Source organism: Periplaneta americana, chromosome 10, assembly GCF_040183065.1.
Source record: "Periplaneta americana isolate PAMFEO1 chromosome 10, P.americana_PAMFEO1_priV1, whole genome shotgun sequence".
Taxonomy (NCBI): Eukaryota; Metazoa; Arthropoda; class Insecta; order Blattodea; family Blattidae; genus Periplaneta; species Periplaneta americana.
In genome coordinates, this window is record NC_091126.1 from 2,668,378 (window position 1) to 2,691,893 (window position 23,516).

Here is a 23,516-nt window from a genome sequence, read left to right on the forward strand (position 1 = left end):
TGCTGGTTCAAATTTTTACGAGCGCGGCATGCAGGCAAAAATGCATAACAAATGATGGTGACTATGTGAAAAAATAACTGTATGTAGCTGAAACCTTGCCCTATTTAACTGTGTTATTATGCAGTGTGTATCTGTTATTGTTCCATGGAAATAAATAGGAGGCATTGCTTTCAGAATGACCCTCGTATAAATCAGGAAGTCTGGAGAATGAACGTCACAGATAATGATGAGCAAGTACAGACATTTGGCATTAGCTGTATAACCTGTTATATATGGCATTACTTACAGTTCAGCTGGTCCAAAGAAAGTGAAGGTTGTAAATGTATATCTCCACAAGGCTAATTTTACAAATTTATATCTAAAACAAGTGCATACAAAATTTTAGCAAAAGATAATATTTAGATGTCGCCCCAAGTGACAGAATTTATTTTAAAATTACTCACAAGAGCACTATTTGCGGCTGGCATAATCACTTCTGCATAATGCACAATAGCAAGCACAGAATTATTCAGACATTATAAGTAAAATGTATCTTCATTGAGGTCTGCACCTACTTTCTGACTGTTAGGAAATCCAGCACAACATATCTGCAGCAAGGGCTACCACGGAGGCAGGATGCACTCTGGCATGTTCAATTTCACCATTTGGAAGAAGAAAAACCACTGCAATTTTCTTGCAATTCAGCATGTGAGAAAATAGTGGCTGTGTAGAATTGTGCTAGAATTCCTACCCAAGTGAAAGTGAAGAAGAATACCAACATCTACGGCAGTTATAAAGACACCTAAGAATATATTCAAAACTCCCCAGGTCGGATCGAGTCAGTCTAGCAGATTGCAGCTGTTTGTTGCTGGATCAGTTGCTAAGACTCTTGGACATAACATATCAGATATGACTCTAGGAATTTAATGAAGCAATCCAAGAAAGTAGTAAGAAAGGAAGCTGCTAAGATGTAAGAACAAGAGGCTGCATTTAAGGGACCACTTTTTTATATTGGGATGGAAAATTGTCGTCATGTGTCGATAATTCCATGGAAAAAATCGAATGCATTGCAGTTGTGACTGGTAATGGGCAAGAAAAGCTATTTGGAATTCCCAAGATTGATAGAGATATGGGAAAATCTCAGACAGAACCATGTGTCAACACAGCATTCTTGGAAACAAAATTAAAGGACTTGTATCCGATACTGAACTTCACAGCAGGGCTTGAAAAATTACAGAAGCATTTCTGGGTAATGATCTGGTTTGGATAGCTGACTACCACCGTATTATGGAAGTTATTGTGTCCCACGTCTTTGGTCCAACAAATGGCCCAAAAAATGAACATTTTAAAGGGTTTAAGAAAGAATGACAATCAATAAATAAGAGCATTCTGCAGCTCCTATTGAACTCTTCCATGACCCTGTGTTCATAAGAATGCCAAGAGAACTATTACTTTATCTCCCTCGAGCCCACAAAGATTAATAGCGAAGAGAACATTATCAAGAATTATTTACTTAGGAATAAAATATAGTTTAAACTTTCACGTGTTAATTTGAACTAAGTTTAAACTTTCACGTGTTAATTTGAACTAAGTTTAAACTTTCACGTGTTACTTTGAACTAAGTTTAAACTTAGTTCAAATTAACACGTGAAAGTAATATTATTCCTAAGTGATATAGTGTTAAAAGTTGTTTAATCAAGTTTAAACTTAGTTCAAATTATCACGTGAAAATAATATTATTCCTAACTGATATAGTGTTAAAAGTTGTTTAATCAAGATGTATAATTACTTACTTTTCAAGGTGGAGGTAGTCCAATAGGTAGTTAGTCAATTCGAGCATTTGTGCCAACTCATCAAGCTCGATGAATGGGAAAAGGAATTTTTGTATATAGGATAGACCTATATCTGTTCAGGTCTCAGCTTTAAGTTATTGGCAAGAGACGTAAACAAAACAACGGATTTGGCTCTATTTGTAAAACAGTGGAATTAAGCAACTTTAGGTACCTTAAGGTATTCGAGCTCCATACAATGATAATGAACTTACGAATATTCTGAGCATTTATCCAAGCCAGTCATTGTCAGCTATTTCATACCTTTCTGAACACCTAGTGGCTCTAGCCTTTTTTGACATCAGAATAAGGGACGAAACTTAAATAAGGATGGTTCAGAATCTACAACGTCCACTGCTTCCATGCCATGAAACCACAACTGAACCAGAAAACTTGCAGCTGGAAAATTTTGTAAAAGAAAGGACAAGCTAATTTTTTGATGCTCTGATGAAAGAAAGGATGGCAAAATCTCAATTTTTCTTGAGAATTTGCAAGAAGAATGGACTGGCGACCCCGTCTTCCAAAGCTGAAGCAGAATAAAAGTTGTGAATGATGCTGCTGAATATTATAATAGCCTATTTTTTTCAAAAGGTGACAAATGGAAACAGTCCTATTGCGACAGATAGCAAATCATCGAAAGAAGTTTCCTTTTCAACCAAGTGAGCATTATTATGATGGATATGATGTTTGAATATTCCTATTTTACCATTTAAATTGTTCTGGGTGTATTTTTAGATCCAGAGTCAATTACAGCAGTTTCACGAAGAATATAATTCGTTATACTACTTAACTAAAAATAATCTAAATTGTAAATTCTGCCACCTGGAGTGACGTCTAAATATTCATATTTTTTTGCTAATGTTTTGTATGTTTTTGTATGTGCATGATTTAAATGTAAATGAATAAAATTAGCCTTGCAGAGATAAACATTTCAAAATTTTATTTTTTTGGATCACCCTAATATACCTACATAGATATACAGAGAGTTCCTCTGTCAGCTTAATGACCGTCCCAAGGAAGCTAAGCAATAAAGGGTGGAGCGGGACCATCTGTGTACAAACTTGTCCATATACTGCCACTTGCCACCTGCTAACAGACTTTGTTAGGTACCAGTACCGGCACGGGAAAGGTTGGAGTGGGATTGCCCTGCATAGGAACTCACTAAACTGAAATATGACTGTTGTAACAAAAGGCATAGTACAGGTACTTGAAATATGTCAAAGTGCATCGTGCATCACAGTCAGATGTTATTCCTCAAGAAGGACTACAAAATGGTCTCCATTGTGTGATTTTACAGACATTGGAAGTAAGAGCCTTTGGGGACAGATTGTAAAGATCAGAGCCCTTTTGATAACTGCCAGTCACATATATCTTAGTCTTGAATAAGTAGCACATAAAAATTGTGACGTCCATTATGTGGTGCTATAGTTCCTGGAAAAAGATGATATCCATGCTATAGAATATTATTTAAAATTTTAGGAAATTCTTAAACATTCCTTTGTGAAGTTCTAGAATAAAAAGCAATTAGTGGTTATAAATTCTTACAAAAGGGTCCGTGGTTAAAAGAACTTTGAACAAATCACTGACACTGATACCGAAGGTTCCATTGATATTGCAGACAGACAGATAGAGCAGCGTTGTTGTGTATAGTAAAGCACTGTTAGAATGAACCAAAATTGGTAAAGTGGCTTTCAGTGATTTACCAACTGTGAAAACTTTGCATTCGTGAATATGTGGCAATCGAATGTGCTTGGAATTTGTTGCCCATTTGAAAATTAAAAGAAAGATGAAGCCAATCAGCAACAGCAGAACAGCATGCCCAAGTGAAATAATAAGCAAGTAGTGGACTGATTCATCGAGCTGCTGTACCTGGAACTTAAATGACAACGTGAGAGATGAAATAACACATTCCATGGTTTGTTATAAAATATATACTTTCAAGCCCTAAAATGTGCAGTCAGAATTCGTTCTTAACCTGAAATGATTTCAAAACCATGTAAGACTAACTTTGGTTACTTTTCATTTCAAAGAATTTCCTACTTTTCAAAATCATTTGTGATTATCACTTTTGTATTCGAGAGGATTTCAAATTAAAGTTTCCTTTAACTGTAGTGTTGTTGCTTAATATGTATCAATATCATTATAAACTTCAAATGAGAGTCTTTGTAGGTAGTAAAATAGTATGTTGAAAGCTATTCATCGGAGTTTATGTCGCATTATCTACATACTTACTTAAAACATATCGGTATATTTTATAAGTGTAGTCAGAAATAGAAATTTTTAGATTACAGAAAATGTCTATTTCTGCAATTCAGAAAATTAAAAGTTTTATTTTCTTGTTTGGATGCAGTTGCACAGTATATGACTTCGTTCCTATATGTCTTGTAAGTGGTACCTTAAGAAAACGGAAATATCTTGAGTCACACACTGAAGAACGGAACTGTTGCAAAACACGTAAAAATATGAGGTCAGATGCTGATTGTACATCTTCCTTTGATACGCCATACAACTCATTTTAAAATTGGTATTTTCACAGGAACCCAATGAAAGTTTGGGCATGCGCATTGGAGGTGGATTGGGAAGTAATGAAGGAGACATCCCTATATACATTGCCAATATCCACCCACAAGGCTGCGTTGGAAAGACACAACAAATATGGGTAAGTGTACGAGAGAGAGAGAGAGAGATCAACTTCGAGAAATAGGGACAGGCTTAAAATAGTTGAAAATGTAAGTGTATAAAAGTTGTAGTTTTCTGAGTTAATGCTTGAATGTGTCTGTAGACATCTTACGAATATCATGCTGTTATTAGAAAAGAAGGAATGATGTCAATGTACCTATAATTAGGCCTGTTTTTTTTCTCCCTAGAACATTGACAAGAATCTAATACTGCAGTTTCTTAATAGCAAATTTGAACGAGTTGCTAGATGAAATATCCTATGTGGTTTATACAATATGATTGTGCTCGATTTGCGAGGATTGCTGTTGCGTCAGCTATTGAAAAAGCAACAAAACTTAAATGTTTTACGGAAACAACTTGTTTCTGCAGTAATATTGCATGTATTTAATGGCATAATACCGGTACATTATAGTATTCAGGTGGTATTTCCTTATGTAACACTAGTGCTATTTATCTTTAGTGTGTTACCATGAGGGTAATTTTTATTACACATTATTGTGAGTTTATGACTTTTCTTAAATTTACTCATATTTCAGTCACACGAAAAATCACAAGCCCATTGTCTAAAATACCATTGGTAAAACTACTTACAAATGCACAAGTCATTGATGTATGATATTTCAGAAAATGAATCAAATGATGAAGATGTATCAGACATTGACACTAGGTTTGGTGAAGGTTATCACCCCAAAGTAGTTTCAGAAGACAGTGATAATTCAGAAACAGGATGTGGGACATGAACGACAGATGGTGAGTTTATTATTATTATTATTATTATTATTATTATTATTATTATTATTATTATTATTATTATTATTATTATTATTATTTTGAAGCAGGTAGTGAAGATAAACCAACTCCTGATTCTGGCCATGGATCAAGAATGGAAGAGTCGACAACACAGTTGTAAGGACAGATATGCTCCCAGCACCTTCCCATCATAGAAGAACACACCAAGAACCTATTCCAGTTTCAGAAGCAGGGTTGCAGTTACTAGGCAAAGATATGATTGTGACTGATATTAGTATCAGTACACTAGGTAGGAATGCTCGTCAAAATATCCTGAAAGAAAAGCAGATGCCATATGTGTAGTAGTACATAGCACCTCTACATTGACGAATAAATGCTAACATTATTTTAAAAATGTATTGAGACCAAGGTGCAAAAAGTTCTTGGAGCCAGAAACTTGGAGATTGACGACAAATCTTTTTTTATAAATTCATGGCTAGAAACAGATTCCATGAAATTTTAAGATTTCACGTTTCAATTAAAAAAAATAAAGGTCGGACCAACTAAAAATTGATAAATTGCTATTAATGTTAAGCATATGGAACGAATTCATTGAAATTTGACGCATTCCTTACATTCCAAATGAACAATATGTTACTGTTGACCAAGAGTTCTTTCCATCTAAAACAAGATATTCTTTTTCTGCAATATATGGCAAACAAACCAGACAAATTTGGAATTTAAATCTGATTCCTGGCAAATATTGAATCGAATCTCTGTAATGGGTTTCCTTACCTCGGAAACGATGAACAGAGACCAGCTAATCAGAAGACTGAAGAAAATGCAGAGCCATATCTCAAGGAAGGGCGAACTTTTTACAACAACAAACCTAGCAAACATGCTAATAATGATTTCACCATCCTCGTTTGAACAGTGAACAGGCAGAAAGGGAAATCCCTGACTTCGTAAAATACATGCAAGCTCCTCTTCACAGCTGAACTGCTGAAAAATGTCGAAACAACACTTAGACTCTACCAAGAGGAAGTAAACAAGAATGTGTCATTGTTGAGCACTATGCATTCCTCAGCCACAATAGGAACTACAGAAAAGAAACTCCCCGAAACATTAAGTTCATACAACAGAACGACATATTAGATCAAATGGCAAGGAAGTACCGGTACTGTGTTTTGTCTACTTCATGTAGTTGCTTGGTATATGTCTTCTACAGTATCCTATCAATTCCTGGATAGTATTCAAGGAAGTGACGTGAAGTAATTTGAGACTCCATGATTTTATTCTGAAGCCTGCAGAAGAACTTCGAACACAAGAAAGAAAGAAAGCAATAGTAGGCCTACCTAATTCAGGGGATGACCCAAACGAGAAGGTATTCAGTGACGACAGTGTCAGATTGAGAAATGCAGGAACAAATTGTGTCTTGCTTTAAGTGAAAAACAATCTGTGTTTCATGCACAGTGAAAGTAATATATGTTACTGGTAAATCATGTGCCCAACAGATTTAATTTTTAGTTTTTAAGCTACATGTAAAATACATACCTTGAAATATAAATGGTCTTCCATATCTTGTTTCCTATCTTCACTTTATCTGAATGTACAATACAGTATAATTAACTTCACTTAATCAAACAATAAATAAAACAAATTAAAGAAAAGTAATTCACACTATAAACTGACTCTATAGCCATAATTATTAAAACCCAAATTCATAACTTCAAGATATTGCTATCTAAGCGCCAATCACAATTTCTGTATGAACTATAGAAGATTACGGAATTTCCATATACAGAGTGGAAGTGGTGTGCAAATTGTAACAGCTTGTTCCTTGGGTAAATACAAACAAAACTGCAAATAATATTTTGGTGGGACATGAATACTTGGGGGGGGGGGGGGGGACTTTTTGCTTTAAATGTTAAAGCTTGCTTTACTTGGTGAGTATTATTTGTACTATTCTAATTTGTATTTAGATAATTAAAGAAATCAATTAGAAATAGTTTGTTTCTTTGCAGTTCTGCAATACAGTTGATGGTTTTCGTGGAAATTACATACAGTCGTAATTCTGAGAGCAACATTTGGCAATGTCGTGACCCTTCGCCTAGTACAGGTCAGCTGCGAACCCTGGGTTCATTATTCTGAGTATTCTGGTTATTAGTCTTGCTTGAGCAGTTTACATTCAGGAGTACATCTGACGTGCGCAAACGTGCAGGTTTGTTGTTTCGTTTTCTGCATTTTAAGATGTATAAATTTACGAACCAGGAATATCTTGACATGATGCTCATGTACGGAGAATCACATTGCAATAGTCATGAAGCTCGGCGACTGTACGAAGCAACATTTCCATGTGGGAATATTCCAAACGCACATTCCTTTGTGCCATTGTGGCAGCATCTTGATGACACAGGAAATGTAATACCTCAGTGTCGTAATCGCTGCTCTATGCAACCTGATGAAATTGTAAATAAGAAAGAAGACATGTTGAAATTCATAGAACAAAATCCAGGATGTAGTAGCCGTGATATTTGTCGTGAAGTTGGTATATCACATTGAACGGTTTCACGAACTTTTAAGGAACAATTACTGCAGCCATACCACATACGTGTTCAGCATCTTTCACCTAATGAATAACAGCCACAGCTGGTTAGGTCATTGCTACTGGAGACGGTTGAGGTGGGAGAGTCTGACTGTGCAGTTTGTTTACATCCCACTCAGCAGGTTAGGTTCATTGCTACTGGAGACGGGGTTGAGGTGGGAGAGTCTGACTGTGCAGTTTGTTCACATCCCACTCAGCAGGTTAGGTCATTGCTACTGGAGACGGGGTTGAGGCAGATGTGTCTGACTGTGTAGTTTGCTTACATCCCACTCAGCAGGTTAGGTCATTGCTACTGGAGACAGGGTTGAGGTGGGAGAGTCTGACTGTGTAGTTTGCTTACATCCCACTCAGCAGGTTAGGTCATTGCTACTGGAGACGGGGTTGAGATGGGAGAGTCTGACTGTGTAGTTTGTTTATATCCCACTCAGCTGGTTAGGTCATTGCTACTGGAGACGGGGTTGAGGTGGGTGTGTCTGACTGTGTAGTTTGCTTACATCCCACTCAGCAGGTTAGGTCATTGCTACTGGAGACGGGGTTGAGGTGGGAGAGTCTAACTGTGCAGTTTGTTTACATCCCACTCAGCAGGTTAGGTCATTGCTACTGGAGACGGGGTTGAGGTGGGAGAGTCTGACTGTGCAGTTTGTTTTCATCCCACTCAGCAGGTTAGGTCATTGCTACTGGACACGGGGTTGAGGCAGGTGTGTCTAACTGTGTAGTTTGCTTACATCCCACTCAGCTGGATAGGTCATTGCTACTGGAGACGGGGTAGAGGTGGGAGAGTCTGACTTTGCAGTTTGTTTATATCCCACTCAGCAGGTTAGGTCATTGCTACTGGAGACGTGGTTGAGGTTGGAGAGTCTGACTGTGCAGTTTGTTTACATCCCACTCAGCAGGTTAGGTCATTGCTGCTGGAGACGGGATTGAGGCGGGTGTGTCTGACTGTGTAGTTTGCTTACATCCCACTCAGCAGGTTAGGTCATTGCTACTGGAGCGGGGTTGAGGCGGGTGTGTCTGACTGTGTAGTTTGCTTACATATCACTCAGCAGGTTAGGTCATTGCTAGTGGAGACGGGGTTGAGGTGGGAGAGTCTGACTGTGTAGTTTGCTTACATCCCACTCAGCTGGATAGGTCATTGCTTCTGGAGACGGGGTTGAGGTGGGAGAGTCTGACTGTGCAGTTTGTTTACATCCCACTTAGGAGGTGAGGTCATTGGTACTGGAGACGGGGTTTAGGTGGGAGAGTCTGACTGTGCAGTTTGTTTTCATCCCACTCAGCAGCTAAGGTCATTGCTACTGGAGATAGGGTTGACGCAGGTGTGTCTGACTGTGTACTTTGCTTACATTCCACTCAGCAGCTTAGGTCATTGCTACTGGAGACGGGGTTGAGGTGGGAGAGTCTGACTGTGCAATTCGTTTATATCCCACTCAGCTGGTTACGTCATTGCTACAGGAGACGGGGTTGAGGCGGATGTGTCTGACTCTGTAGTTTGCTTACATCCCACTCAGCTGGTTAGGTCATTGCTACTGGAGATGGGATTGAGGTGGGAGAGTCTGACTGTGCAGTTTGTTTTCATCCCACTCAGCAGGTTAGGTCATTGCTACTGGAGATGGGGTTGAGGTGGGTGTGTCTGACTGTGTAGTTCGCTTACATCCCACTCAGCAGGTTAGGTTATTGCTACTGGAGACGGGGTTGAGGTGGGAGAGTCTGACTGTGCAGTTTGTTTACATCCCACTCAGTACATTAGGTCATTGCTACTGGAGACGGGGTTGAGGTGGGAGAGTCTGACTGTTTAGTTTGCTTACATACCACTCAGCAGGTTAGGTCATTGCTGCTGCAGACGGGTTGAGTTGGGAGAGTCTGACTGTGTAGTTTGCTTACATCCCACTCAGCTGGTTACGTCATTGCTACTGGAGACGGGGTTGAGGCGGGTGTGTCTGACTGTGTAGTTTCCTTACATCCCACTCAGCTGGTTAGGTCATTGCTAGTGGAGGCGCGGTTGAGGTGGGAGTGTCTGACTGTGCAGTTTGTTTACATCCCACTCATAAGGTTAGGTCATTGCTACTGGAGACGGGGTTGAGGCGGGTGTGTCTGACTGTGTAGTTTGCTTACATCCCACTCAGCAGGTTAGGTCATTGCTACTGGAGCGGGGTTGAGGCGGGTGTGTCTGACTGTGTAGTTTGCTTACATATCACTCAGCAGGTTAGGTCATTGCTAGTGGAGACGGGGTTGAGGTGGGAGAGTCTGACTGTGTAGTTTGCTTACATCCCACTCAGCTGGATAGGTCATTGCTTCTGGAGACGGGGTTGAGGTGGGAGAGTCTGACTGTGCAGTTTGTTTACATCCCACTTAGGAGGTGAGGTCATTGGTACTGGAGACGGGGTTTAGGTGGGAGAGTCTGACTGTGCAGTTTGTTTTCATCCCACTCAGCAGCTAAGGTCATTGCTACTGGAGATAGGGTTGACGCAGGTGTGTCTGACTGTGTACTTTGCTTACATCCCACTCAGCAGCTTAGGTCATTGCTACTGGAGACGGGGTTGAGGTGGGAGAGTCTGACTGTGCAATTCGTTTATATCCCACTCAGCTGGTTACGTCATTGCTACAGGAGACGGGGTTGAGGCGGATGTGTCTGACTCTGTAGTTTGCTTACATCCCACTCAGCTGGTTAGGTCATTGCTACTGGAGATGGGATTGAGGTGGGAGAGTCTGACTGTGCAGTTTGTTTTCATCCCACTCAGCAGGTTAGGTCATTGCTACTGGAGATGGGGTTGAGGTGGGTGTGTCTGACTGTGTAGTTCGCTTACATCCCACTCAGCAGGTTAGGTTATTGCTACTGGAGACGGGGTTGAGGTGGGAGAGTCTGACTGTGCAGTTTGTTTACATCCCACTCAGTACATTAGGTCATTGCTACTGGAGACGGGGTTGAGGTGGGAGAGTCTGACTGTTTAGTTTGCTTACATCCCACTCAGCTGGTTACGTCATTGCTACTGGAGACGGGGTTGAGGCGGGTGTGTCTGACTGTGTAGTTTGCTTACATTCCACTCGGCTGGTTAGGTCATTGCTAGTGGAGGCGGGGTTGAGGTGGGAGTGTCTGACTGTGCAGTTTGTTTACATCCCACTCATAAGGTTAGGTCATTGCTACTGGAGACGGGGTTGAGGCGGGTGTGTCTGACTGTGTAGTTTGATTACATTCCACTCAGCAGGTTAGGTCATTGCTACTGGAGACGGGGTTTGGGTGGGAGAGTCAGACTGTGCAGTTTCCTTACATCCCACTCAGCTGGTTACGTCATTGCTACTGGAGACGGGGTTGAGGCGGGTGTGTCTGTGTAGTTTGCTTACATCCCACTCAGCTGGTTAGGTCATTGCTACTGGAGACGGTTTTGAGGTTGGAGAGTCTGACTGTGCAGTTTGTTTACATCCCACTCAGCAGGTTAGGTCATCGCTACTGGAGACGGGGTTGAGGCAGGTGTGTCTGACTGTGTAGTTTGCTTACATCCCACTCAGCAGGTTACGTCATTGCTACTGGAGACGGGGTTGAGGCGGGAGAGTCTGATTGTGTAGTTTGTTTACATCCCACTCAGCAGGTTAGGTCATTGCTACTAGAGACGGGGATGAGGTGGGTGTGTCTGACTGTGTAGTTTGCTTACATCCCACTCAGCAGGTTAGGTCAATGCTACTGGAGACGGGGTTGAGGCGGGTGTGTCTGACTGTGTAGTTTGCTTACATCCCACTCAGCAGGTTAGGTCATTGCTACTGGAGATGTGGTTGAGGCGGGTGTGTCTGACTGTGTTGTTTACTTACATCCCACACAGCAGGTTAGGTCATTGCTACTGGAGACAGGGTTGAGGCGGGTGTGTCTGACTGTGCAGTTTGCTTAAATCCCACTCAGCAGGTTAGGTCATTGCTACTGGAGACGGGGTTGAGTTGGTGTGTCTGACTGTGTAGTTTGCTTACATCCCACTCACCAGGTTAGGTCATTGCTACTGGAGACCGGGTTGAGAGGGGTGTGTGTGACTGTGTAGTTTGCTTACATCCCACTCAGCAGGTTAGGTCATTGCTACTGGAGACGGGGTTGAGGTGGGAGAGTCTGAGTGTGTAGTTTGTTTACATCCCACTCTGCATGTTAGGTCATTGCTACTGGAGACGGGGTTGAGGCGGCAGTGTCTGACTGTGTAGTTTGCTTATGTCCCACTCATCAGGTTAGGTAATTGCTACTGCAGAAGGGATTGAGGCGGATGTGCCTGACTGTGTAGTTTGCTTACATCCCACTCAGCAGGTTAGGTCATTGCTACTGGAGATGGGGTTGAGGCGGGTGTGTCTGACTGTGTAGTTTGCTTACATCTCACTCAGCTGGTTAGGTCATTGCACTGGAGACGGGGTTGAGGCGGGTGTGTCTGACTGTGTAGTTTGCTTACATCTCACTCAGCTGGTTAGGTCATTGCTACTGGAGATGGGGTTGAAGCAGTTGTGTCTGACTGTGCAGTTTGCTTACATCCCACTCAGCAGGTTAGGTCATTGCTACTGGAGACGGGGTTGAGGTGGGTGTGTCTGACTGTGTAGTTTGCTTACAGCCCACTCACCAGGTTAGGTCATTGCTACTGGAGACGGGGTTGAGGTGGGAGAGTCTGACTCTGCAGTTAGTTTACATCCCACTCATCAGGTTAGGTCATTGCTACTGGAGACGGGGTTGAGGTTGGAGAGTCTGACTGTTTAGTTTGCTTACATCCCACTCAGCAGGTTAGGTCATTGCTACTGCAGACGGGTTGATGTGGGAGAATCTGACTGTGTAGTTTGCTTACATCCCACACAGCTGGTTACGTCATTGCTACTGGAGACGGGGTTGAGGCGGGTGTGTCTGACTGTGTAATTTGCTTACATCCCACTCAGCTGGTTAGGTCATTGCTAGTGGAGGCGGGTTTGAGGTGGGAGAGCCTGACTGTGCAGTTTGTTTACATCCCACTCTGGAGGTTATGTCATTGCTACTGTAGACGGGGTTGAGGCGGGTGTGTCTGACTGTGTAGTTTGCTTACATTCCACTCAGCAGGTTAGGTCATTGCTACTGGAGACGGGGTTGAGGTGGGAGAGTCAGACTGTGTAGTTTGCTTACATCCCACTCAGCTGGTTACGTCATTGCTACTGGAGACGGGGTTGAGGCGGGTGTGTCTGTGTAGTTTGCTTACATCCCACTCAGCAGGTTAGGCCATTGCTACTGGAGACGGCGTTGAGGCGGGTGTGCCTGTCTGTGTAGTTTGTTTACATCCCACTCAGCTGGTTACGTCATTGCTACTGGAGACGGGTTTGAGGTGGGTGTGTCTGACTGTGTAGTTTGTTTACATCCCACTCAGCTGGTTACGTCATTGCTACTGGAGATGGGGTTGAGGCGGGTGTGTCTGACTGTGTAGTTTGTTTCCATCCCACTCAGCAGGTTAGGTCATTGCTACTGGAGATGGGGTTGAGACAGGTGTGTCTGACTGTGCAGTTTGTTTACATCCCACTCAGCATGTTAGGTCATTGTACTGGAGACGGGGTTGAGGCGGGAGAGTCTGACTGTGTAGTTTGTTTACATCCCACTCAGCAGGTTAGGTCATTGCTACTGGAGACGGGGTTGAGGTGGGTGTGTCTGACTGTGTAGTTTGCTTATGTCCCACTCACCAGGTTAGGTCATTGCTACTGGAGACGGGGTTGAGTTGGGTGTGTCTGACTGTGTAGTTTGCTTACATCCCACTCACCAGGTTAGGTCATTGCTACTGGAGACGGGATTGAGGCGGGTGTGTCTGACTTAGTAGTTTGCTTACATCCCACTAAGCTGGTTAGGTCATTGCTACTGGAGATGGGGTTGAGGCGGATGTGTCTGACTGTGTAGTTTGCTTATATTTCACTGAGCTGGTTAGGTCATTGCACTGGAGACGGGGTTGAGGCGGATGTCTTTGACTGTGTAGTTTGCTTACATCCCACTCAGCTGGTTAGGTCATCGCTACTGGAGACGGGGTTGAGGCGAGAGAGTCTGACTTTGTAGTTTGTTTATATCCCACTCAGCAGTTTAGGTCATTGCTACTGGAGACGGGGTTGAGGCGGGAGAGTCTGACTGTGCAGTTTGCTTACATCCCACTGAGCAGGTTAGGTCATTGCTACTGGAGACGGGATTGAGGCGGGAGTGTCTGACTGTGTAGTTTGTTTACATCCCACTCAGCAGGTTAGGTCATTGCTACTGGAGACGGGGTTGAGGTGGTTGTGTCTGACTGTGTAGTTTGCTTATGTCCCACTCACCGGGTTAGGTCACTGCTACTGGAGATGGGGTTGAGGCGGGTGTGTCTGACTGTGTAGTTTGTTTACAGCCCAGTCAGCAGGTTAGGTTATTGCTACTGGAGACGGGGTTGAGAGGGGTGCGTTTTTCAGTGCACTCTTGCCACCTTACATAGATTTTCGTCCTACTTACCTCAGTAACCATGCACTTAATCACAAATTGTTATTTGCATTTTCTTTGGTATTCTATACAAGGAACATTCTTTTCAAATTGGCATTATTATACCACTTCTACCCTGTATAGAATTTAATGTAATGTTTTTAGCAGTTGTTTTTCAGGCTGAATTGTTCTTAACGTTTTATCATAAATCACATTCTTTCAACGTGACTCAACCTCTTTCAGTAACCCTACATGGAAACGAACTAAATTGAGTTTATAGGAGTTTCTATCACACATTGAAAGTTGTCAATACTGCCTGTCATACTCTGTGACTTGAAAACAGGCACTTTCACTATGATGTTTCTGCCATTTGGCTTCCTATCAATGGTAAACAGTTTTGTTCCTTTCTGTTGCCCGAAGTTGATATCAGTGAAGTGACTGTATTTAATAGTTTATCTGACTACATTGACTGTTAGTGTAATCTGCATCTGTACAAGTGTTCCATCCAAGACAAGGTAGTCTGTGTAATTGTGGGAACATAGGGCTGTGAGAATTGAAATAAGAATGCTGTTTGTTATAAGTAGAGACAAACAAAATATGAAATTTCATATTCCAGAGCATTCCTGTAAGCAATATGGAAACAAGGATTTTCACAAATGCAGTTATCACCAAAAAATGTTCATATCACAGAATATTTTGTAAAATTTTCATATTTCATCAAACTCCATTTTTTCGTTATTTTACACGATTTTCCCCCTCCGTTCTCAACCCCGTCTGTAACTATGAAACTTTATTAAAAACTTCAAACTATTAAAAACGGTAATATAGCTTATGTAACAGATGGTACCATTTTAACACTAGTGCCGTGTGTTCATCAGCATCTCTTGAATTACTGAGGCTTCAGCTCGTCTTGCTTCTTGGTGTTTGCTGTCGTCTGTGGTGGGGGTATGCTATTCTTATGGTGGTGGGGGTTTTTTGTATGTTGCGTACTATTAGATTAAATAATGTGTGTGTGCTAAATTGTAATTGCGTGTTGTGGATATGCTATTGTGTACTTGCAGATTTCCTATTGTTCTAATATGTTTAATTGTGGACTTTTTGGTGTGATGTATAGTATCTCTTTCTATGTTATTGTAATTGTGCTTGTTATCGGTATTAGTAATGTATTCTGCGTAATTTGATGTAATGTATGGTTTAGTTATTGATTTAATATGCTCATCGAACCTTATTTGGAATGATCTTCCAGTCTGTCCTAGTGCTCTGTGAGCAGCCATAGTGTTAACATGACTTGTTCTTGTGTTTACAATTGTCGTGCATACATGTGCTAATATGGCAAGCAAACTCAACCGTAAGAATACAGTTAAAGCAATTTTCAATAAGGATAAACGTCCAACAGTCTTTGAAATACACGAATGGGTTAAGGGAAAACTAAAAGTAAGTGAAAATGATTTTGAGACACTGCAGTTGGTAAGGAAGGAAAATGCGTTATATCTAAAATTTAGTAATACAGTAACTTAGGGCAAGCATTACAATGTCCTGGTGGTGTTTCTACTGTAGAATTAGTGAATGGTGATACTACTACAGTTCACATTATGCCAGCAGATGAAGAAATAAACAATGTGCAGGTGTTCCAACGTACCTCCGGAAGTGTCTAATGATAGGATTGAACATTTTTGTAAAAACTATAAGGTTCAAAGCATGGAAAATGAAAAGTGGTCAACAAAATACAGATTTAAAGTGGACTCTGGAATTAGGGCCGTTAAAATGATTGTTGAAAAGCCAGTTTATCTTGTGTAGGACAGGAACAGACCTGTTTTCACTGCAGTAATCTTTTACATCTCAAGGACTCATGTCCCAAACGTGTGTTACGGGCAAAGATTAGCACGGAACTGAGAATATGGTTAATGTTTAATGAGTTGTTTACTGGACAGGAGGAATCAAAATTATGCTCCCGAGACATTCCACCCAGCGTCAATCAGGTTTCTGAATATAACAGTGCAATAAACACTAACGATGAAAAACAGCTTTCTACGGATGGTATTGCCAACATAGAGAAGATTGACACTTCCACTGACACAAGCATGATTACTACTATTGCTCTTATGCATGAGGACGTAGAAAATATGACTGTTGACAACCAGACCACTGACAGTAATGAAAATATTACAACCTTAAGTGAATCTATGGATAAAATGATAGGGAATGGTAACGAAACCATAAACTCCAATGAACCTGCCAGTAAACGACGTAGTGTCAGTCGAAGCTACGAAAACAAAAACATCAGAATACATTACGAATAAGTGAAGACCATCTACCACAGGATGAATAAAAAGCTTCCGGTACTTCTTTCAAAGTAGATGTATCAAAAGCTGCACCTACAGATTCGAAAGATATGAAAGCAAATTGGTATGATTGTGTTCAAGGGGAAGTATCTGCAGAGTTGGAAATGTGTGAAAATCAACAAACTGCCCCATTAGCAGACAGAGTACCTACAAAAAGTCAAAGGAGCAAATAAACAACGTGTACATCCACACAAACCCAAGAAAGCAAATTATAGTTTGCTTATTTGAGATTCTGAGCGATAGAATCCTTCATATCTAAAAATGTAGTAAGTGACATTGTAACTGTTCATTATACAGAGTTTTATTATGATACTCATTTTAATTGTATCGGTAACACTTTCAGTGGAAAAATTACAGTGCAAAAAAATTCGTAACTCTAAATGGCATAAGATTTTTTTTTCTTCTTCAAAGAGTTTCTTATTTATAATGAATGTCTTATTAAATATCTAGCACTTCATCGTAGGTTAATGTTCAGTATAGAATCCTTACGTTTGACAATACTTATAAAATCTGGCATTGTGAAGGATGAGGTATTAATAAAATATATTGAAATCATCAATAACTGTGTGCTATTTAGAAGTAATATGCGTAAGGAAAGCAATGTTTTCTGTCCAAGTTGCATAACTATAATATATCTTATTAAATATCCAGCACTTCATCGTAGGTTAATGTTCAGTATAGAATCCTTATGTTTGACAATACTTATAAAATCTGGCATTGTGAAGGATGAGGTATTAATAAAATATATTGAAATCATCAATAACTGTGTGCTATTTAGAAGTAATATGCGTAAGGAAAGCAATGTTTTCTGTCCAAGTTGCATAACTATAATATATCTTATTAAATATCCAGCACTTCATCGTAGGTTAATGTTCAGTATAGAATCCTTATGTTTGACAATACTTATAAAATCTGGCATTGTGAAGGATGAGGTATTAATAAAATATATTGAAATCATCAATAACTGTGTGCTATTTAGAAGTAATATGCGTAAGGAAAGCAATGTTTTCTGTCCAAGTTGCATAACTATAATATATCTTATTAAATATCCAGCACTTCATCGTAGGTTAATGTTCAGTATAGAATCCTTACGTTTGACAATACTTATAAAATCTGGCATTGTGAAGGATGAGGTATTAATAAAATTTATTGAAATTATCAATAACTGTGCGCTATTTGGAAGTAATATGCGTAAGGAAAGCAATGTTTTCTGTCCGAGTTGCATAACTATAATGAATATCTTATTAAATATCTAGCACTTCTTCATAGGTTAATGTTCAGTATAGAATCCTTACGTTTGACAATACTTACAAAATCTGGCATTGTGAAGGATGAGGTATTAATGAAATGTATTGAAATCATCTACTTGTTAATATCTGTGCGCTATTTGAAAGTAATATACGTAAAGAAAGATATGTTTTCTCTCCGACAGATGTCCTGAATCAGCATTCATTAAGAAACTTACTTTCAAATCATACAATATTGTCTCTTTCTGCAGCCATATTACCACTGTTACAATAACACTGATCTTTTGCCTTTTTTCTCCATTAATGATACCACTTCTGTCAGTCCTTTCAATGAACTAGCCCTATCTAAACATTTTAGTCAGAAAAATTGCCACCATTAATATATGAGAGGTGTCATAGCATAGTCAGCAATCTCCATAAAAGTAAGTTTCGAGAAAAAGCCAAAACACTATTTCGGTAGGCCTATATTACAATCATTATATGATTAGAACAGGTGTGCAGCAAATTAGGTTACAGTCCCTTGAATTTAAATCTAAGGTAATATTTTTCTAGAATGCAGGGTTATGTTGATATTTAGATATTTAAATTGGAGTTTGCTTTCTTTGCAACAAACAGTTTGTTAAATGTTATGTTTTATTTAACGACGCTCGCAACTGCAGAGGTTATATCAGCGTCGCCGGATGTGCCGGAATTTTGTCCCGCAGGAGTTCTTTTACATGCCAGTAAATCTACTGACATGAGCCTGTCGCATTTAAGCACACTTAAATGCCATCGACCTGGCCCGGGATCGAACCCGCAACCTTAGGCATAGAAGGCCAGCACTATACCAACTCGCCAACCAGGTCGACACACAAACAGTTTGAGATTGCTGACTTTGCTGTGGTAGATTTTGGAGATTGCTGATTTTGTTTCAAATATACAGTATGAACTCCCTGACTTTACAATAGTTACAAACAGAAAATTACAGTTGGGACGTTCGTTCTGTGCCGGTGAGAATCATATGGTAGCTAGCCAGTGAGCCTACACTCTCGCGCATGCACAGAATATGGCAAGTGGCCACTTGCAGAAAGCCTTGGCTGTGTAACATCGTCCTGCCACGTGCGTGATAATTGCTGTTTGTTAGTTTAGTTAGTTCATATTCATATTGCTTATTTATTACCGTGGCAAATTGCAGTTGTGTGTGTTTGTGTAGACTAAAATGCCTCCTATTCAGTCTAAACTTGGCGCAAAAACACTGCATAGCCAAACTCGGGAAGTTGTGAACAATATACATTCTTTCATGAAGAGTGAAGCAGCTTCTGGAGACTTTTTAATACCGCTGAAAAAGGTGCAAGAACGAGTGAGTGCAGCAACTAAAGTGCCCGAAAGAACAATAAGAAAGATAATTAAAGAAGGGAAACAGTGTGAGGAAGAAGGGACCTCTTTTGGAACGCCCGGTAAAGTTCATCGTGTACCGAAACGCATCACAGATGTTGATGATTTTGATAAAAGAGTTATAAGGCAGACAATTTATAATTTTTATATAAATGACAAAACAGTGTCCACTGTCAGTAAACTGCTACCTAAACTAAAAGCTGCCATAAACTTTAACGGGAGTAGTACAAGTTTAAAGATCATTTTACGTGATATGGTGTTTAAATGGAAGAAGACAAGAAATAATAAAGCGGTATTACAGGAAAGGCATGATATTTTAGAACAGCGCGTATCATATTTACGCGCAATAAAGAAATACAGAGAAGAAGGTAGGCCTCTAATATACGAGGATGAAACGTATATTCATAGCACGCATACAAGACCAAAATATTGGAGTGATGACAAAACCTCAGGTTTACTGGCGCCTATTTCGAAAGGACCTAGGCTTATTATTGTTCATGCAGGGGGTCGAGCGGGTTTTGTACCTGGCGCATTTCTGATGTTTAAATCGAACAGGAAAACTGGAGACTACCATCATGAAATGAATGCCAACAATTACCAGAAGTGGATAACGGAAAAGTTGATTCCGAATTTGCCCCCTAGATCTGTTTTTATAATAGATAACGCACCTTACCATAACGTGCAGTTGCATAAAGCTCCCTCAAGTAATTCAAAGAAAAAGTGATATGCAGGACTGGCTTAGAAGAAACAATGTGCAGTTTCAGGAAAATATGCTGAAAGTGGAGCTTTATGGGCTCATTAAAACACATAAGCCACTTCATAAAACTTACGTGATTGACAATCTCTTAGCTATGAATGGACACTGTGTACTCAGATTGCCGCCGTATTCACCTGAGCTAAATCCATTGGAATTGATTTGGGCAGATATAAAGCAGTGGTTAGCCGGTCAAAACACAACTTTTAAATTAGAGCAAGTGATGAAATTGTGCCAACAACGGGTTGATGACATCAGTGTAGAAAAATGGGAAAAAGTATGTGAACATGTTGAAAAAATCGAAGATGAATATATTGAACAGGAAGGAATTATGGAAAATGTAATTGAAAGCTTCATAATTACGGGCGGAGACAGCAGTAGTGAAAGCGACGACGATGAAGATGATGATCACGACGACAATGGTGGTGATATATCTGGTATCGAAAGTTTGTCTGATGATTAGATATATTGATTGCGTCTGTTTCTCTTCATTGCTATATAATTGAACCATGGATATCATGTTATGTTTATAATCAGTTTGTATTTATTATGATAACACGTATGATGTGATAAGTGATACTGGACAACTGTGAGTGGAATGCGCCGTTCATCGCACTCAATAGTCAATTAACACGAGACACTACAATAAAAGAATGGCAGAAATGGATGAAAAAACAGGCTCAATATGTAACGAAAGCTAACTGGTGGTACGTTTATATAAAAAACAGATCAGTTCCTTCTTTAAATATAGAGGACTGGAAATGAAACGGAATGAAAATACAAAACTAAATTTCCTATTTCAATGTATCTGTAATTTACAACGCCCGGACTTTCAGTATGCTTTCGGACAAGCAAAGTTAAGCTACATCAAAGCCCAAATATGAACAGTATAGAGAAGAAGGATGGAGAGAACAACAGTGGCTAGCAAAGTTATTTCAGCAGAATAAGAAGACAAAATAAACATATTCCATCTAGTGAAGGAAAGAAAACGCTGCAATTCTCACTTCATTACCACAATTGAAGATGGAACAACTGTTTATAGTAAACAAAATGATATAACTAATATCCTATACCAATACTTTACCGATTTGTTCGATGACACATCTGACAATGTATCCCAGACTTTCAATCCTAATCCATCAAAGTACTTCACACCTGAAAAAAAAAAACAGCTGACAGCACCAATCACAAAAGAGGAAGTTAGAATAGCAGTCTATCAAGGAAAAGCAAACAAATCGTCTGGAATGGATGGCATCACGAATGAATTTTATCAGCAATATTGGGACATTCTTGGAGATGAATTAACACGTCTTAAATGAAACAGTTCAGAGAGGAGAATTATGTCCTTCTCAACACAAGGGATAATGGTAATGATAAAAAAGACTCCACATCCCAAAACAGCAGCATACAATAGGCTGATCACCCTACTGAATGTTGATTATAAAATTTTGGCCAGAATTATCAACAGTCGTCCTAAACCAATAAGGTAAGACATTATACATGCCACTCAATCTGCTGGAGTCACAACTAGATCTATTTTTGACGTCACAAATGCCATTAGAGATTCGTTAGCATACCATTATAGATTGAGAAACAAGAGCCTCTTAGTTTCAATAGATTTTTTTCAAAAGCATTCGACAAAATTCGGCATGATTTTCTCTTTCATACACTTCATCGGTATGGATTTGATACAGAATTTATTAGTAAGGTAAAACTTCCCTACACTAATATCACATCCGTTTTACAAATCAATGGACACTATTCTAAGCCGATTCTCATACAATGTTCAGTTCGACAAGTTTGCCCTCTATTATTGCTCTTAACCCCTTACTAGAATATCTCCACCAAAGTCTAATGGGTTTAAATTTGCAAAGTACTCTTCTAACGATACTGTCCTATGCTGATTATGTAAATGTATTATTATACAATGACAGAAATACCAAAAATGTGGCAAATACTACGAAAATTTAAAGACGTATCTGGTTTGAATATCAGTACTTCCAAATCGCGTGTTCTGTCATTAGGAAAATAGGAAAATCCTCCCCAGTGTCCTCCACTTCCCACAGCAGACGCGATAAAGATTCTTGGTGTGAGATATACATCGAACTGGAATAAAATGCAAGACCTCAATTGGAATCCCATAGTAACAAAAATTAAGGAAAAATTACAAACATCTTACCCACGAGAAAATTGTTTGAACAACAGAATCTTAATACTTATATCCTGTTTCTCATATGCTTTGTGGCCCAAGTTATTCCAATTCCAATTAACTATTCTAGACGACTACAAGCAGCAACTACATGCTATGGAAAGGGGCCACATTTACAGTGCCCCTCTCAACAGCCATCAAGAGAAGAAAAGGAGAAGGATTGGATTTTACACATATTCCAACAAAGTGTACTTCCTTTTTAGTACCTCGACATCTAAAACAACAGATGTATGTTACCAAAATGTCTTCCCTTCAGTTACGAAAAAAGCTTCAAATTTTGACTACTTAAATCAAATACAGAGTGAGTCAGACAGGACTAGACCGGCCCTCGCATTAATTACACCTCTTGCTCGCATATGTTTCGTGTTCAGTTACGTAAACACGTTCAAACAGTGAGGGTGCAGCTGTATACCGTACATTTAGAGTGCAGTAGTGTGTCTATTATGAAATCTAGCCTTGAACAACCAGTGTTTATTTACGACAACTTTGTGAGACACGAATCTTGGAGAACAGTTGTAACAAACTTCCGTCAGTCATTCCCTGATTCGCCAGAGCCTTCCAAAGCAGTGGTTTACAATTTAATGAAGAAATTTCGTACAACTGGATCAGTATTGGATAAGATACGAACCTGTGTGAAGCGTGTTCTCACTGAGGAGATGTTAGATGAAATTGACCACCGACTAGAGAGAAGTTCTATGACATCATCCCGCCGTGTAGCTCGGCAGGTAGGGGTGTCACAGTCTTCAATGGTAAGAGGTACGAAACAATTAAAATTAAAACTTTACAAAATTCGTGTAGTAGATATGTTAACGGAACCTAATTATCAGAGCAGACTTAGGTTTTGCATGTGATTCCAACAGTCAGTGTATAATGGATTACTTGACCCCACCTTAATTTTTTATAGTGACGAAGCATGGTTCTATCTGAGTGGTTAAAAGTAAAGTTTACGTGAATAACCAACATTCACTTGAGAAACTCAAAATATCCGGCATGAAATTCGAGCCATTTTGGAGAACGAACTGCGGCGAGTTGCTGGACATGTCTTCAGGACATGTGCAGCCTGCCAGATATCACAAGGACGTCATTTCGAACATGAATTGTGAATTCGGTAAGTATACTTAACGGCAAAAAAGAATGAGCCGCCGACAATTCCTAAGTTCCAGAGACATACATTGCACATGCTCGTCTCGTCAGAGCCGTAGTTCACCAGGTAACACATAATTAAACCATTTAAATTTGCTGTATTTAGTTTAAGAGTTTAAAATATGTTATAAAATCGAATGTAGGGTTGATTCTAGATACATCAGGGCCTCTGAAGAGTGAAATAATAATAAATTGATAAATACAAAATCAACCGAAGCTAATATGA

General features: G+C 39.8%; 1 protein-coding gene across 8 annotated transcripts in view; it reads left to right on the forward strand.

Annotated features, from left to right (window-relative positions):
• LOC138707383 (ligand of Numb protein X 2-like) overlaps positions 1-23,516 on the forward strand; it is a 474,351-nt gene that overhangs the window by 434,827 nt on the left and 16,008 nt on the right. For all 8 annotated transcript variants that reach the window (XM_069836718.1, XM_069836720.1, XM_069836722.1 and 5 more), the window contains one exon: positions 4,345-4,467. In XM_069836718.1, coding sequence (XP_069692819.1) covers positions 4,345-4,467 — 123 coding nt within the window. The remainder of the gene's footprint in view (positions 1-4,344; positions 4,468-23,516) is intronic.